The sequence below is a fragment of the Silurus aristotelis genome, assembly GCF_946808225.1.
Source record: "Silurus aristotelis genome assembly, chromosome: 6".
NCBI lineage: Eukaryota > Metazoa > Chordata > Actinopteri > Siluriformes > Siluridae > Silurus > Silurus aristotelis.
The window spans coordinates 29,918,604-29,937,310 of record NC_139579.1 but is presented as its reverse complement, the minus strand read 5'-3'; the positions used below and the strand labels follow the sequence as shown (position 1 = coordinate 29,937,310).

At 37.2% G+C, this 18,707-nt stretch overlaps 1 protein-coding gene across 2 annotated transcripts; it reads left to right on the top strand.

Moving 5' to 3' along the window:
• The first annotated feature begins 943 nt into the window (after positions 1–943).
• LOC310727803 (cytosolic phospholipase A2 zeta-like) lies at positions 944–18,466 on the top strand. Of its 2 annotated transcripts, none has more exons than XM_083544612.1 (20): positions 944–1,562; positions 3,865–3,937; positions 5,647–5,783; positions 6,167–6,295; positions 7,191–7,231; positions 7,855–7,897; positions 9,397–9,448; positions 9,533–9,672; positions 9,843–9,932; positions 10,621–10,655; positions 10,863–11,001; positions 11,601–11,737; positions 12,732–12,954; positions 14,567–14,681; positions 14,816–14,953; positions 15,043–15,141; positions 15,754–15,924; positions 16,583–16,752; positions 16,944–17,130; positions 18,129–18,466. In XM_083544612.1, exons 1-20 carry the CDS (start codon positions 1,557–1,559, stop codon positions 18,374–18,376), a joined length of 2,373 nt encoding a protein of 790 aa, XP_083400738.1. In that variant the 5' UTR covers positions 944–1,556; the 3' UTR covers positions 18,377–18,466. The 2 variants fall into 2 exon arrangements, with proteins under 2 accessions (XP_083400738.1, XP_083400739.1); XM_083544613.1 differs by lacking the exon at positions 944–1,562 and adding an exon at positions 2,796–2,928.
• The last annotated feature ends 241 nt before the right edge of the window (positions 18,467–18,707 follow it).

Here is an 18,707-nt window from a genome sequence, read left to right as displayed (position 1 = left end):
TGGATTTCTGATCAATCTAATGTTAATTAATTTGAAATTATTTTCTTCTAAAGTCAAAGCAATTTTTTTTACATTCATGTTACACTGGGACCTGTCAAGAAGTAAACAACAAGAAAACAATTCATTCTTGAAGGTGATGTGTTGGGACGGTGGAAGCTTTGTGGTTAAGGCATTGGACTTTGGACATTGGACCAAGCTGCCACTCCGGGCCCCCAGAGCAAGGCCTTTAACCCCATAGCTGCTCAGTTGTATGAATAAGATAAAATCACTCTGGATAAGGGCATCTTCCAAGAAGCAGGAAAAACTGTAAGGATCGATGGGACTTTGGCAAGGGCCAAATTGTGACAGCTAACTACTGGATCTCCAAAACTGAAGTGCTTCTATAATGTTCCATCAGAAATAAATGAGGTTTTCACACATCCCAGCTGGTCAGAACACAGGATTATATATGCCTTGCTCAAAGGCCCAACAGTGGCAGCTTGGGAGTGCTGAGGCTTAAACTCCTGGCCTTATGATCAGTAACCCAGAGCTTTAAACACTAGACCACCACTGCACTGAGTGGTCCTCTTATTAATAAGTGAACTGGCACCTACTAGTGAACAGGCTCATTGATGTATGTGGTTATCGAAATTCAGTGCCACCTGTCAAGGACACTGGTCCACCCTGCCTTGTTTGACAAAGGACATTGTTTCCCAATCACAACGCTATGCCTTATCAATGCTGTGTAATGGCCACCTTGAACAATTCCCCTCCAGAACACAAGAGGGCACCTCTCGAAACATCCACAGTCTACCGTTTCTCTCTATCAAGCGCTCACTTTTTAAACTACTTCTTTTCCACCTGTTTTGTATTGTCTCATTAGTCCCACTCTTAAGGTTTAATGTCTTACCTTCTTTTATAATCACTTATATCAATGATTATGAATCAATATTGAGACACTTTTTTTGGATTTCTAGCTACTGGGAAGATAAAAAGAGAACATTTTTCTATCTGACATGTTTCAGTGCAACGTCTTATAAAAACCCAGTGTTCTGGGAACAGCATTTATCTGTGTGTTGAGACACAATTAGGCAGCAGGATCCAGTTTGCAAATGCAAATAGTATGATCATGAATTAATTTAATGACCAAGCCAACATTTCCTTCCTTTATATATGTTGGGTCTTTGCCCATCATGCTTTTATTAAAGTTTTATTCATTTTTATGGAAGTTTTTATTTATTTTTTATTATGAATGTTTCTTCTCAAGCAGTGGACTTTCCATTTTAGACCTTCAGACTATTTTTTATTTTTTTTTTAATAAGTATTCAGAATATGATTATGCAGGATATAATACTGCATTGAGATTTGCCTAAATCAATACTATACAATAAACGATGTGGCTTGATCACTTTGGCTTGTCATATGACATTTCAGTGGTGCATAAAACAAGCTGGTTTCTAAAATCAGTCACATTCAGGCAACTCTTTCAGGGAATCCCTGGAAAAAGCTGCTGCTGAAAACACTAACTTCTAACTCATTTTTCTCTTCAGACCAGGAAAATTTTGTGACAGGAAGAAATGCAGGTACTGTTTTCTTATTTAATTGAATTTTAGTCACTAATGGTAAAATTGCAGTTAGAAATTAGGCACTAATTACAATTTTTTGGTTAAAAGGTTTAAAGTTTAGTTCTTTAAAACCAAATCCCTACTCTGAACGGTTATTCTTTTGTTATGTAGCAAGTAAGATGTGTGTGTCCTCTGGAATTTGTAAAAATTGGTTATAATTTTTAATATAAAAATCATATTAGAAAATACGCTCTACTATGTCATTTGTTTGGTATAAAAAAAAAACATTCAAACAATTCTATATTAAAAAAAACCTCAAAATACATTAAATATACATGCAAAGATTTCATACAAATTAATAAATGTACATACCTTTTTTAAGCCAGAGTGGGGTTAAAAAGTTGCGTCTTGGAACTGAAAGCCAGAGTAATAACGGCGGATTCCCATGCTGTTGATCTTTGGTGTCTGCGAAGGTTTTTTTGCACATGCAAATGATTTAACAAAGAATAACTGAGACTCATGACAGGTTTATTCAAATGGAAAGGAGGATGAAAGAATGAAGGAAAGATCGCACCAATGAATCAATACTAAAAATAGGCACAGCCAAAATATTGGGGGTGGGAAAAAAACCCCAACAAATTTTAACAATGGAAAAGTCGGAAATGTTTACACAATAGTTTATGGTTTTGTATTGTTCAGTATGCTTTTTATTAATATAATCATACTTTAGACTTTATTACATGGGGAAAAATGCTGTGGTATGAATGTTGTTGGTCCTCCCACAAAAATAAAATATAGAGTATAAAACTCGTTAGCATTTTTAGTTTAGCCAGGTCTTCAATCCAGACTACTTTTACAATGAATGCTAATAATAGCATTAATTAAAATAGTCAGCCAGTTAAAACGTGTTAAAAAATGTGAGGGGAAAAAAAAATACCTCAAACCAAAAATTACTCAACGTCCCATAGTGACCAAGCCAACATTCACTTCTTTTGTCTATGTTGGATCTCTGTCTATCATGTATTTATTAAAGTTTTATTCATTTTTATTATTTTTTTATTATGAATGTTTCTTTTGAAGCAGTGGACTCACTTTTAGACCTTCAGACTATTTTCTTAATATATTCAGAATATGATTATGCAGGATACAATATTTTATTGAGATTTGCCTAAATCAATACTATACAATAAAGGATGTGGCTTGATCCCTGTGGCTTGTCATATGACATTTCAGTGGTGCATAAAACAACCTGGTTTCTAAAATCAAAGTCGCTTTCAGTCAACTCTTTCAGGGAATCCCTGGAAAAATCTTCTGCTGAGAACACTAACTTCTAACTCATTTTTCTCTTCAGACCAGGAATATTTTGTGGCAGGAACAAATGCAGGTACTGTTTTCTCATTTAATTTAATATAAGTCACTAATGGTAAAATTACAATTAATGCTAATAATAATTGTTATAATACCAATAATAATAAAAAGCATTTAGTAAAGTCAGCCAGTTTAAACCGGTAGCACCAAGAAGCTTAGTAAATAAGACCATATTGCGTACAGCTGACCTTACCAGTTACCAGTAGCTAGTAGAGCGGGGGGATTGTTAATCAGACTCGTTCGCCAAAATTTGAAACACCTTCCAGTGTCTAAACTTTAGTTCAGTTATGAACTCTTCAAATAGCTCCTAAAACAACCACATCAACATGCAATAAGGCCATTTTATTGGACATGTGTTAATCACAGAGTATCATTTATGCAGTGTAAATGTAATGGGTCATATTTTGTCTCCGTAGGCCAGAGATAACTTTTCTATACCATATCGTATTCACTTACACACAAGTGTTCAGTTGGAAAAATATTGAGCACCTACCTATTTGTCATTATAACAAACCTTTTGCTCAAAAAGGACCATTATTGGACCATCATTTAAGATATTATTCTCAGCTTTATGTTTTGGGGGTGTTTGTTAGTAATCCTCAATTTGCTGGTTTGGGAAACAAATCAACCAAAGCAAAAAATCTCCAGATAAAAATACCTAATAATAATTAATCTAAAACTTATAATGGCAAATAGCTTCAATCTCTAATGGTACACCAACACAGTGGACTTCAAGCTGGAAAAATATGGCTTTCAGATTTTACAAGAAAATGAAACAAATCTGACTACTATTGAATACTGTTGCACTTGCACTATATGATATTTTTTTTAATATTTGTAGTACATGCACTGCCTACTGTACACTTTTAGGATAACATACATAGTCTTCTTATATTTATCGATATTGGAATAAATGGTTCAGATCTCAGATTTGGTTTGCTGTGTGTTTCAGAAAGAGCAGGCGCCATACTGGAACCTCTCTGTCACCGTGCTGCAAGGAAAGTTCCGTCATTCATATGACCTCTGTATGTCATCACACACAAACCTGGATCTACACTGTATATGAAGTTTTATAGTTATTAATCAAGGATTAATTATCGGACAATATACATCTCCATAACCCCCTGTCCTCCACATCTGCCTCTTTCGAACCAACTACCTGCATGTCTTCATCCCACCACATCCATAAACCTCCTCTTTGGTCTTCCTATTTTCCTCCTTCCTGGTGGCTCCATCCTTATCACTCTCCTACCGATATACTCCATGTTCCTCCTCTGCACATGTCCAAACCATCTCAATCGTGCCTCCCTCACATTGTCTCCAAAACGTCCTACATGCGCTGTCCCTCTAATAAACTAGTTTCCGATCGTCACTCCCAACGAGAACCTCGACATCTTCGACATCTGTCTCTAATCCATACAACATCTCAGGTCTCACCACAGTCCTATAAACTTTCCCTTTCACTCTTGCAGGTATCCTTCTATCACAAATCACTCCTGCTATCACTCTTCTCCACCCACTCCACCCTGCCTGCACACTTTTCTTCACCTCTCTAACACACTCAATTACTTTGCACTGTTGACTCCAGGTACCTGAACTCCTCCACCTTCACCACCTCTTCTCCCTGCAACCGTACCACTCCACTGCCCTCCCTCTCATTCACACGCATGTACTCTGTTTTACTCCTACTGACTTTCATTCCCCTTCTCTCCAGTGCATACCTCCACCTCTCCAGGCTCTTCTCAACCTTTTCCCTACTCTCACCACCAATCACAAGATCATACACAAATTTTATAGTCCATGGAGACTCCTGTCTGACCTCGTTCGTCAACCTGTCCATCACCACTGCAAACAGGAAAGGGCTCGGAGCCGATCCTTGATGCAGTCCCACCTCCACCACGACCACCTTACTTTTCTGGTTAACAATCATCTCAAAACAATTTCCATTTTTTACATTTAGTCAGTTGATCTAGCACAGCAATGAAAAACATGACCGTGACACAATGTAAGATCTATAGAACATGCAAACATCAATATTTTATCCGCATTAAAAGACCTTAGTCTCTGCAAACATTACAATATTTGCTGCCCCCTCTTGTGCAAAACATTAGTTTTTTTTTATTAGTATTTTAGTTTGTTACCTGTCTTTAGGTTGACTTAACAGCTGCTGTTCTATTTACATACATTATATAAACAAATGTTTGTGGACACCTGACTTCCTTCTTCTTGAGCAATTATTTCCACATTTAGTCCCTATTTGATGATCTAAGAGCCTCCACCCCTCTGGGAAAATGTTCCACTAATTTCCGAACTGTCCCTGTGTGTATTTATCCACAAGGGTGTCAGTAAATTCCGGTACTGATGTAGGTGAGGTGAGGAGGCCTGGGGTGCAATCATAATCCCAAAAGTGTTCAATATGGTTGAAGTCAGAGCTCTATAGCAGGCCACTCAACATCTTCAAACCATGTAACACATCTCTTCATGAAGCTGGCTTTGTGCACATGGGCATTGTCATGCTGGAACAGGTTTGGGTCACCTATTTTAAATGAGGGAAAAAATTACATTCTTCTGCATTCAAAAACATCCTATAATCTGTGCCTCCAACAGTTTTAGAAAGAACCACATATGTCTGGAAAGGCCTGGTGTCCCAATACGTTTGTCAATATAGTCTATATTCATGTATGCACATGCAGATGCATTGGTTAAAAGCAAAAATTTTTGCAAACATCCACAGTTTCACTTCCTGACCTCTATGTGACGTTAAGCCTTCCCACGGCCTCAGTGTGTACTATGAGAACCAGAACAATTCAGAACTCCAAGACACCTACGTGGAATGAAACCTTCATCTTCCATCCCTTTAGCCAAGTGAAGGTGAGCCAACAAACAGACTAAAGTTCATTTGAAATGGGTGAAAGTCTACACATGCTGATTTAAGCCTCCTGATCTATTAAACTTGATACCAATATTCAAATACTCTTGTTAAGCTGCATCAAGTACAGCAGTTATTCGTTTACAGCATTACTCTATTTTTTATATGATAAATCATATTTTAATGATCATGAATTCTATAAATTGCTAATTCATTAGTATGCCAAGATCTGCTTCTTTTGCATTCATTTCTTTGATTCTTTATATGGAACTATAAGGGCTGATTAGGTAAAGACAATACAAATATATATATAATTCTAGTTCTGAAAGAAAAGAAAAAAAACATGACTGTACTGATCTAAGAGGCTTTTCATATTCTTCTGTAGAATATTCTGGAGCTGAATATTTTTGATGAGGATTTAGTGAAGGATGAAGAATGCACCAGCATCCTGTTTGACATCAGCACTCTCACACTGGGCCAGAAAGAGACCAAGGTCTTCATCACAGATAAAAAGGTCAGTAGGTTCGGTAAATAGTAAAGGAAATCTCGCTTACCCAAGTGTATACGATGAAGAAAAACGCTCTTTCTGCGTTCTGATTGTCGGATATTTGCATGTAATATGCTCACTTCAGCAAAATATTAGCAAGTTACACACACCCAAAAAAAAAGTTCAATTTTTCTGCCTTAAACAGTGCTCCCAGTTCTGCCTTAAGAAATGTTCACAATTCTGGAGCTTATTTGCATGGATCTGGCACCTTTGCAGTTTTTTCTTCTTCAAATTCGTAAAACATAACTTTATCAGTCACAGAGACTTGTATATCATGGATATGGTGAAAAAACATCAAATTTATTGTTGAATGAATTAGTGTACTCTATATGGTGCAGAGCAAGTAGCTAATATTAGAATTATGTATGTTATATTATGTGACAAATCAATTAAGACAGACTTTAACGTGGACTACCACTGACAAGGCCACAGGATCATTGATATTATCCAATGATCACTTTTAAAAGAATTTTCTCTGCCAAAGCTTTCATTTAATGCAGTTTGAGTAATGAAACCCAGTTCTTTTAAGATTCTTGAAAAATAAAAGGCAAGAACAGTATAGATGTATTCTTTGTGGACAAACAAGACCATAAGATGTGCTTTTTGAACATCCCATTCCATATTTGGTCCACATTTAAAGTTATAATAACCTCCAGTCTTCTGGGAAGGTGTTTCTCTAGAAGGAGATCACTCCAACCTATTTAAACCACATCTTCATGGAGCTCACAGTAGACAGGGGGATTGTCATATCTAGGTGTAATATAAATCAAGAATTTCATAGTAGGTTTTAAAAATAAATCTAGTAGTGTGACCATATTAACATGAAAATGAAGCTGATGATGATTTCTTTCCTTGTTTTCAGCTGAAGGATGAACTATGGGTGGAATTTGGGCTGACCGAGAGGTAAAAAGTAATAAAAAAACAATTGTGAAATGTGAACAGTCAACACACTGCACACTTTCTGAAATTTAGCTTCGCCAGCTAATTTCTTGCAAAAAAATGTTTAAAAAAAACACTTTATTGGAAAAAATCAGCAGACACTCAACAGTCTTGTACAAACACCTTTGTTCAGTATTTTCAATAAAACATAAGGTATATCTGCAAAAAGAAAACCTACATTTAATAAACCCAAGTTACGTTTAGTGATTTCGTCTGTAGTGTATAAAGCCTCAAACCGTATGGGAATTTGGCCTTTTCCAACTTTTTCAGTTATACCTCCTAAACTCTACACAAATCCTGACTACTGAACATGCAAATCTACACTTAACATGTAAATTGAACTTATCATCTACTTTACATTGACCCACATCAAACCACTCTTATTGATGATCATTTTCCTCGAACACCTTGCCCTGAAGTGTTCGATTACTTTCTTTAAACAGGTTTTGCCAGTAAGCACAAAATCCTACCAGAAGAATGCTTTCATTATTTTCTTCTTTAACAGTATTGTTCCTAATTAAGACATTCAGCATAAGTAATTAGCTTAATAATAAGTGTATATTTCTGTCTCTGGGTTTGTGTTACAGTCCTGAAGCTCCAGGTCAGTACTTCTCTAACGGAGTTCTAGTGGTAAGCATGTTTCCCTGGCAAACAATTTACACAATTTATCTCTTCGAAAAGTTACGCGAACATGCACATGCGTTTATAATGAACTCAAGATCAACAATGAATACAACGATCTATTAGACTTACAGAGGATGTAATATTGAATATATTTAGCGGTCGAGCAAAGTGGATTAGAGTTGACCGATTGTAAAAGGAGAACTGGAAAAAGAGTTCCTGGTCTAATTCATTAAACAAAGAATTTGCTAGATTTAGCTAAATATAGAGATTCGACTGTAAGGAAAGCTTTTTGTTGTAACCTTCCCCTGAAGAAATAACTGGTAGCATCTTAGATGGATCCTGTCCTTACGATTGTCTCATTTATACAACTGAGCAGTTGATTTATACAAAGGGCACAGCAGTGGTAGCTTGGTGCTTCCAGAAGTTGAACTCCTAAGCCACCATTTCCCATTTTTTACCTCTCATATTACCTCATTATCTCGCACCTTTTTATCTCATATTACCATTTCAGCATGTCTGGCGGACATTACATCATGGATGAGTGCTCATCATCTGAAACTCAATCCCAACTGCTGGTCATCCCAAGTGATTCATCTCCAGATTCAAGATCTTATGATATCCCCATACAACTCTCTAATCTCCCCTTCAGCCACTGCTTGCCACCTTGGGATTATCCATGGATGATCAACATATTTTTCCTCACATGTTGCTAATGTGACATGCTCTTGTCAATTCCTTCTCTACAATATTACAAGGATTCTGACTTTTTTTTTTTTAATTACAAAGGCTGCTCAGGTGCTTGGTTAGTCTCTTGTTTTTTTCAAGACTGGACTACTGCAACTCTTTTCTGGCAGGTCCACCTCTGAAAGCAATTCAGCCTCTGCAAATGATCCAAAACGCAGCTCCGTGGCTTGTTTTCAACCCGACCAAGTTCTCCCCCTCCACCTCACTGCTGCGTTCCCTCCACTGGCTTCCGATAACTGCACTCGCGTGTCAGATTCGAAAGCCTGATGATTGCCTACAAATCCAAAAATGGACCAGCAATCTCTTACCTCAAAGCTCTGAAAACTCCTCGCACTGCACCACACTGCCTCTGATCTTCTAGCACTACTCAACTGGTCCCACCTTTTCTCAGGTATACATCAATACTCTTCCCAGTTCTAGCTCCAAAATGTTGGTGGAATGAACCTAGATGTCCAGCCGAGTTACTAGTTATCTTCAAATTATGGGTGAAAACACTTAGCACTTATTTTCTATGTTTGTTTTATGTTGAAATGTTTTAAAACAGTGCTTTAATTCCTCCCAACAGAGTTTTAGGCTGATGGTATCCTAAGTTTGCAATTTATTGAACCACTGTTGATTTATTTATTGTGTTTTCAAAGCACTTTTTTTCTACTTTGCTCTGGAAAAGAGCTTCTGCTGAATGCCATAAATGAAAATGTATCAGCATATACATCATTTTAATGTAGTTTATATTCATCTCATACATTTTGTTGTTGCTGTAGGCCGCCCCATTGTCTACTCTGGAGGTGAAGTTGGACAAGCTGCCCATTGATGGTAAAATTAGTATGAAAAATTTGTTCTGCAGAAATGTATCCTGGGTGAACAGACTTGTCCACCATTCGTGGTTTGTATTTTTAGTTCACCATGACATGCTGTTGAAGATACGAGGGGCGTATAACGAAAGACAAGTCATTTCCTTGTCCAAGAACAGCAGCCTCATGCAGACCGTTCGCTACCACATCAACAAAAACCTGGGGACTGAGATTGGACTCCGGATGGTACGATTTGTGGTCCAATCATCACGCCATTGGAATGGTTAAAAAAGAAACTGTTGCAGTTAAAGAATAGTTCCTAAGCAAAGAAAGTACAGGGAAACATTTCTTTTTCTCTGTGTGGGTGGATATTTTGTCATTTACTGATTTTACTGTCCCTTTTTGTTTGTGACTAGGTAAATGATAAAAGTTTCAACCCTGCAGTATCCCCTATAACCCCTTTTGTAGCCACAAGTCAATTTACACTCTCTCTTCCTGTAGCTAAGGTGAGACGACAACAATTTTTTTACAAATGCTTTCATGCCATAATTAAAAACTTTAAGCTAAGTGTTAGTTTTTTTTGTTTGACTCTGTGTTAATAAATCAATCTGTTTTGGAATTATCATGGCGTTAATTGTTTAGTGATTTTAACATCATGTAGTCCATGAGCCTTATACACTATATGGCAAAAGTTTGTGGACACCTGACCATAAGAATTGTATGTTCCGTTTAAACAACCTGTTCCATATCTAGCTCCCATTTGCTGCTATAATACTGTCCACAATTCGGGAAGATGTTCCACCAGATTTTGGAGTGTACTTGTGGAGATTCGTGCTAATTCAGCCTTAAGATTGAGGTGAGGAGTCCTGGGGTGCAGTCAGCGTTCACATTCATGCCAATGATGGTCAATAATGTTAAGAGCTCTATAGCAGAAGATCTTCCACTCCAAACCATGTAAACCATATCTTCACGGAGCTGGCTTTGAGCGCGGGGGCATTGTTGGAACTCTTAGTAAAGGCAAATTTTAAGCTACCACATCCACAAACATCCTATACAATTGTTTGCCTCCAATTCTGTTATAAAGGTTTGGGGAAAAGCCACAAACGGCTGAAAAAGTCAGAAGTCCAGATACTTTTGTCCATATAGTGTTTTACTTAGGATTAAGTGCTGATAATGTTTTCTTTTACTCCACAGGACAAAATAGATTTGCATTTGAATACAGTGGACAGGTACAGAGCAAACTTATTTGTCTGTCACTTATACAGTATCATGTTCTCTAAATTGCCAGACCTCTTTAATTAAAACGTTTCACCATACTTTATCATTAAATAAAAGTTTATTTTCAGATCGTTTCACTGATTCATTGGAAAAGTTGTTCATTCTATATATTTTGATTATATCATTATTGTGATCTTGTGTTATGTGGTCGTGTGCAGCCCTGCAGAAGACATGAAGGTGCGTCTGGATTTCGACATACCTGCAGAGGAGAAGGTGTTTCTGCTGAAGAGGAAAGAGGTGGTGTCTCGTGCACTCGAGAAAATCTTCAACCTTAAAACTCCATTGGATCCCAGGCAGGTAGGAGATGATATCTATATATGTGCCTTCCAAAAGTATTCGCCCCTGCATAACGTTTCCATGTTCTAGAGCAGATGTTTGAACAGTCAGTTCTCAAAGGTAATGTTTTGGAAGCCAGAAAAAGAAGCAAATGTAAAAATCAGAGCAACTGTGACAAGAATCAAAATGAGTGGATTGACCACTGGGTCAGAGCTCCTACAATAATAATATATTATAATAAGAGGTACCCATAAGTCTGCAAGTCTCATGTTCATTGGGAGTACATGGGGAACATCAGAACTGAACTTTAGACCAATGAAAGAAGATGCACCTTTTCATCATGTGGACACTTTTTACAGCAATATGTGGTTCTTTCCCAAACTGTACAAGTGAATTGAATGTCATGGATTCAGTAGCATGAAATTTCCCCCTTGAATTAGAAGACAAAAACCTGTTCCAGCATGACAATGCTCCTGTGCACAAAGCCAGATCTACATGGGAGTGGAAGATCTTGAGTGGCTCTGACCTTAACCCTATTAAATACTTTTGGGATGAACTGGAATGCTGAACCCCATTCTAAACGTCATGATGAACGTGACACAGTATGATGGTGTGTTTAGGTTCCAACAGTGGCTTTGGTGTGTTCAGGAGGAGGCTCCAGGGCCATGACGGGAATGTACGGCTCTCTGAAAGGACTGCAGACCCTCGGCCTTCTAGATACCATCACCTACATTACCTCTGTGTCTGGCTCCACCTGGTGGGTGTTAACAGGGCAAGACAGGTTCAAACACACACCTCCATGCTATTTTATAGGGATGGTACGATCAAACGATTTTCATCAGTACATCGGCATAAAAGTTAACAAAGTAATGCATTGATTTAAAAAAAAGTTTGCATCGAATGCATGTTGCCAGGTGTATCGCGATGCCTTGTTCTTAACATATTTATATCAGTAAAAATGTATTTATTTATATTCAATTATTAGTGCATTCGTTATACTTTTATTAGTAAAAAAGTGACCATTATTTTATATGTAGCTTGATTTCTCAGCACCACTGCTGCTACGTAAATATGACATATCACAACACTATGGAGACCGAGGCGTGTCCTGATAGTCACATATTATATGGATTAACATGGCAGAGGTAGAGCTGCATCTTCCTGACAGAACACGAAAGAAAGTCTGGTTTTATTTTATTTATTAAAAAAATAGAATTTTTTGTGAAAGGGCCATGGGTTAGAAGTCAGAAGGCACTTAAATAAATGTATGATTTATGAACTATTCTTACCATATTGCATTGAATTGCATTGTGTTGAATCGAATCGGAATCGGATTGAACTGCATCGTAGTAGTGGAGAATCATATCACATCGGTAGCTGCTTCATATGTATCTTTAATGTATCGTAGCGTTGGTTATGGGTCAAGATGTGAATCGCATCAGCCTCAGTTATGGAGTTGCACATCCCTACTATCTTATTTCAAATGTGGGAAAATGTGAATCTGGATTTTACCATGATTAACCATAAAACCATTTTACTGAATTGAACTGAAGATTTGGTACATAAACTGAACAATTATGAATAATAGTGAACGAGTTAATAGTCAGAAAATACAGGGGGGGGACACACCACATGCTGATATATAGTTTTGTCAGAAAGGCAAACAGAATTTTGTGTTGCTGGATCTTATGTTTCATATACAATTGTAAAAAAAACCCTGAATCTCCATTCTCTCTCTATATGTATTGAAGGAGCACTGCAAGTCTCTACTCTGACCCATTTTGGTCGAAAGAAGGCTTGGAGACCCAGATTAATTTTGCGAAGAAGATGCTGTCAAAAAGCACGGCTAGCCTCTTCTCACCTGCACAGCTGTCTTATTATCACTCTGAGCTACAGAACAGAGAGAAAGAAGGCCACTCCGTCTCCCTCATCGACACCTGGGGGCTTATCATAGAAAACCTTATCTTTGGAAAGGTCTGTTCTCTGTTTGCACAGAAATCCACTCACACTGGCAATCCAAAACCTTTTTGAGTACTTGTTACTGTATATTCTATTTTATGGAATACAATACATCAGTGTTAATGTAAATATAGACCTGTGCTTTATATTACAGAACCGCTGTTACAGAAAACTAGGCAACACCAGAAGTGTAATGAGTTCCTGAAAATCATACTTGAGTAAATAGATTAAAAAGATACCCAAATGTACTCCATTACAAAGTCTGACAGTATCTGATTTGAACAGTACTTGAGTATTTGACTCAAGTTAAACGTAGGCTTAAAGATACACTAGACACCAGGACACATCTCAGTGAAAAGGCAACAACAGTTGATTTTTAAGGATTTATTTGCTCAAATACAAATCAATTTGTACAACTCAACACTACATTAACCATCCATACAACAACCGCTTCAACATGCCAGAATGAAACGAAGGGATCTTTCAAAAAGGGATGTTCAATTAACAAATAAAGTCGTAAATTTAAATATCGAGCGGTAAAAAGCACATATAGTAAATCACAAATGTAGTGAGAAATTTTGCTTATATTTTTGATACTCAGTAAATCTAGAAAGAATACAAGAATGGGTTGAGGGTCCTCTCGTCACATTTTCATATGACACCGAATTCCTTTGGGCAATTTAGTTATTTGAGAGATAATTGGGGTCCATCTTTATTTGGTGCGTCTATATTTTCATACCAACAAATTTCTCCATGCACGACTAATATAAAAAAAAAAAAATATATATATATATATATATATGCAAAACATAGAATTTGTCATTTTTAATTAACACAGTTTATTATTATTAACATTTTGTAAACAACTGTAAAATCTGAACAGTGAAATTGAAATCAAATGGTTAAATAATATAAAAAAATTGAATAAATCAAATTAATGCGATATACTTTTTATTACATTAGTTAAATTGATTTAAATAAATTAAAAAATTTACATCTAACATTAAATTTTCTTTAGATATGTTCTACTTCACTGTTCTACGAATTTTTGCATACTTTAACAGATGTCTTCATTCCTTCCATCCTTCATTCATTTACACTCTCAATAGGTGGAATTGGCAGGATTTGAAGAGAAATTCTTGAAGCTGAACATGATCTATAGCACTTGCATTGATAATCGATTGATAAAGAATCCATAGGGCATTCAGCATTAGGATGAGAGACTTGTACACAAAGCACTTTACATTTGAAATGCTCTAATAAAAGATAAACAAATTTGTATGGTTCTGTCAAGCAGAACAGGAATGATAGGAAATGTGGCTTTGCACCACGTACAGCTGTTATCACTTAGGGTGCACTCACTTTAGTTGGCGGTTATTTAGAGAATAATGGCTGTATGTTGAGTTATTTTTAGAAAACAATAAATCTATACTACTGTACAAGCTGCACATTGACTAGTCTAAAATATATCCAAGTTTGATTTCTATAGTATTGAGAAGATACAATAAAATGGTTATTGAACTATGAGGGGTGTACTAACTTTTATGAGATATATACAAACTAGCTGAAATACTAGTTACTTCAAGAGTCTTTCCTTGTGAGTTTATTGATTTTGTCTTTAATTCAGAAACACACAGATACACTGTCTCACCAGAAGAACGCAGTCTCTGAAGGCCAGAACCCACTCCCAATCTACACTGCAGTGAACATGAAAAAAGACACTATTGGCTCCACAGTCCCTGGTATACAAACTGCCCTTTAAACCTCCTCTGTATATTTCAACCTGCTGTGATCTGAACTCTGGGGGTCATTTGTTAGTCTGCTATGTGTCAATTAAAAAGCATTTTCAGCTTACGTGTCTATTTGTCGAATACAGAATGGTGCGAGTTTACCCCATTCGAAGTGGGATTTTCCAAATACGGCGCATTTGTCCCTGCTGAATATTTCGGGAGTGAGTTCTACCTGGGTCATGTGGTTAAGAAGCTTCAAGAAACACGCATCTCCTTCCTCCTGGGTCAGTGCTGCATTTGTATCAAAGAGTGTGTTATATTGTCTAACTACTACTAATCTAACAGTGTGTATGTTTGTGTTTTGCATATGCAGGTATATGGAGCAGTGCTTTCTCTATTACCCTGGCACAGATATGGAGTTCTATTACTGGAGTGATACCGTCTTGGGTTGGAGGAAATGTAGACCATATTGGTAATTACACCTGCGTATTAGCTTCATTCGCTGTTCATTACAACGAATTTCAATTAGGGGTATACAGAGACAAGACACAGACATAGAAAAAGTAATAATAAAAATTAACTATATATATATATATATAAGTTTGTGGACACCAGAGCATAAGAATGTTATGTGCCTCCACACTTTTGAGATGATGTTCCACTTGATTTTAAAGTGTAACCATGTGGATTTGGGGTGTTGGTAAAAGTCAGGTACTGATGTAGGTAAAGTGAGGAGGACTGGGGTGTAGTCAGCGCTTCAATTCCTCCAAAAGGTGTTTAATAGGGTTAAGGTCAGAGCTCTATAGCAAGAGATCTTCCACCCCAACCCATGCAAAGTAGATCTTCATGGAGCTGGCTTTGTGCAGGTTTTTGATTGGAGGCAAATTAGGACTAAGTATTGAACACTATAGTCAAAAAGCACATACAAATCTTATGATCAGGTGTCCACAAACCTTTGTCAGTATAGAGTATTATTAATTACTTTGTGATGTTTTTAGTAACCAACTAAACCATTTCTATGAATTAGCATGTCTTTCGAGTTTCTCTGGTAAAACAATTTGTAACATTTTCCTCTGGATTGTAGCGGCAGGTAATGAGAGCACGACGATGGATACGTTACGGGTCGATTCAGAGGATACAGCACTGAGCGAATTCCTAAACAATCGGCCAATCATCAGCAACGTGTTCAACTTCCTCCGAGGATTTTTCCTACACAACTTATACAGGAAAAGTCCAAACTTCAACACCTCGAAGGGTCCGAACTCAATTTATTTTGTTTGCTTTATTTCACAAATTTAAATACTTGCAGGTTTTTAGTCTCATCCTTTAAACGACCTTTAAAAACTCTATGAAATGTACACTCACTGACCACATTTTTAAGGATCACCTGTATACTTACTCATTCGTTCAAAATCAGCCAGTCACGTGGCAGCAGCACCACATTTCAAAGTCCATTGTTATATACAGTATATTTGCATCAAACATTAGATTAAAGGAAAAAAGTGATCTAATCGACTTTGAATTCTATTCAGGAAACATCTAGTGCAGAATTATTTGCAGTTTCTTGAGTTCAGAGGAGAAATCCCAGGATGGTCCAAGGTGACCGGAAAGCTATAGTAACTTTACACAAAGGAAGTTCTGAATGCTTAACCTAGATTAAACATTTAGGATGATGAGCAGTCTCAGCAACAAAACTAACTTTAAGGGCACAGAATCTAACAAAACTGGACGAGATGTTGGACCATTCTGACCTCTAACCTCTCTCATCAACAAGCTGCTTGCATCTGCAGCTGTAGGTGTTCCTAACAATGATAAATTAACGGTCAATGAGTGTATCAACTGTTTCTAGACGTGTTTTTTTTTTTTTTTTCACATACCAAGGATCGTCTTTTTTCGTTTGTCACCCTACACAGAGACAAACCCAGACATGTTTCCGAATAAGCTGACTCCAATGGACTTAACTCTAGGTTTGGTGGATTCTGGATTGGCCAATAATACAGCTTTTCCTCCGGTGCTGCGACCCAACAGATGCGCAAACGTCATTCTGTGCCTCAGCTACTCTTGGGATGAGGATCAGCTAAAGGTAAAAAATGTTCCCTCTCTTTTACTACTATCAATTTGGCCATTGAATGGCATTGTAGGTTAAGGGGAACCTTTAACAAACGTGAACAGATTTATATTTTCTTTTAAAAAGAAATTTTTATAGTACTTGGTTGAAGCTGGCTTCTTTATTGTGACTCAAATCCAAACAAATGTATGTTTCTAATATATCAGGTCATCAAGGACACTCAGGAGTACTGCATTGAACACCAGCTAGCGTTCCCAAAGATAGACTTCAGCAAGTACACATCTCAGCCCTATAAGGAAGTGTACGTGTTTGAGGATGAGAAAAATCCTGATGCTCCCATTGTGCTCCACTTCCCACTGGTCAATGTCTCATTCGAAACCTATAAAGAACCTGGTAAATACAATCTGTCCACGTGCAACCTTACTGAAAGTATTTAAGTGTGATTAGTCTGCTTGTTGCAAATGCACTATTTTGGAGGTGTTTAGTTACTTCGGAAACAAAAAAGAGAGAAAAAGCTTCTCGGTCAGATAGTTGGACTGTCCTTAATGGAACAGTGTATTTTGTTAATGTTAGAAAACTGTACATTGGGAGGAAAATGAAGAACCCTGACGACACTTTGGACACAGAGTATATGCAAAATGTTGCATTGACAGTAACCCAAGCTAATCACTGAATTGGGCATGGCAATGTAGAATTATGGTATGGTACATACGTGGAACCCAACCAGCGATTTCCCGGAGAAGGTGGTCTGAGTGCTGGGATTCTGTTGCGTAAATATTTTAATCAACTCATACTAGGGTTCACACTTGTTTTATATGGGGGCCATTGCCCATCGACTATGAATCTCTATCACATAGCTGCCACTAGTGAGAGAGTTTTTGAGACTATTACGTGTTGCTAACGATATCACATAACTGGTGCTCATGCAACATCAGGGGGAGGCATAAGGGGACTTTCTTACCAAGAGCAACTCACAATGACCTTCTGAACAGCTGAGGGTTAAGAATCTTGAACAGGGTTTTAAAGGCAGCAACCTGGCTGCTGTGCTGGGATTTGAACTTGCAACCTTTCGATCAGAAATCCAACAAAAAGTCCAATAACACTTCCCCTGATTTACACAAACATGAGCTATGGCTATGATTGGCTAGTAGTGCTTTAGCTGGAACAAGAGTGTTCAACCCTCCCAACAAAACTGTGTGACCAGTTTTGCTTTGCCTGATTTCTGCCCAAGGATGGCTGGGCATCATGATCTCCAAACGATAAGTTTGACCAATCTAATGTTACACACCAACTTAGTTTAATCATTGGATAAACATTTTGTATGTATTTAATTAATGATACTCTGTTACAAGGTATATGTGTGTTTTTATATATACGCTCTCAATCTGCAGGAGTAAAGCGAACAGGAAAGAAGGAGCTAAACGAAGGAAATATTAATGTGAGCACTAAATCCTCACCATACGTCACCTCACACTTCACTTACTCTACAGAAGACTTCCAAAGGCTGGTGGATCTCACTTCCTACAACATCCTCAACAATAAAGAAACCATCATAAACACATTAAAGAAAGCTCTAAACAAAAAAGGCCTTCCCATCATACCCTCAGCAGAAGAGACAAGCAGGTGCATAGTCAGTTGAGTGTTCGGCTGAATCCTTGAATTTGATTGTGAAAAAAAATATAAAAATACAGACCGTAAATCGAATTTTATTAATAAACTAGATCTAATATATTGCTGTTTCTATAGTAACTGCTCATTTGAAGTGGTTAGTTCTTTATTATCTAAAAAAATAACATCTATAAGTTTCTTTTGCCCCTGCAAAGTTTTGCTTTCTAGATCCTTGGTCTGTGTTTTTACCACTTTAGGTAATCGTGCTAATTGCTTGTCCTTGTATCTCCTTGTTTCGATTTTTTGTCCTAATTCTAAATACCATTAAATAAAAGCAATAAAACCCTTGAAAGCTTTTCTCT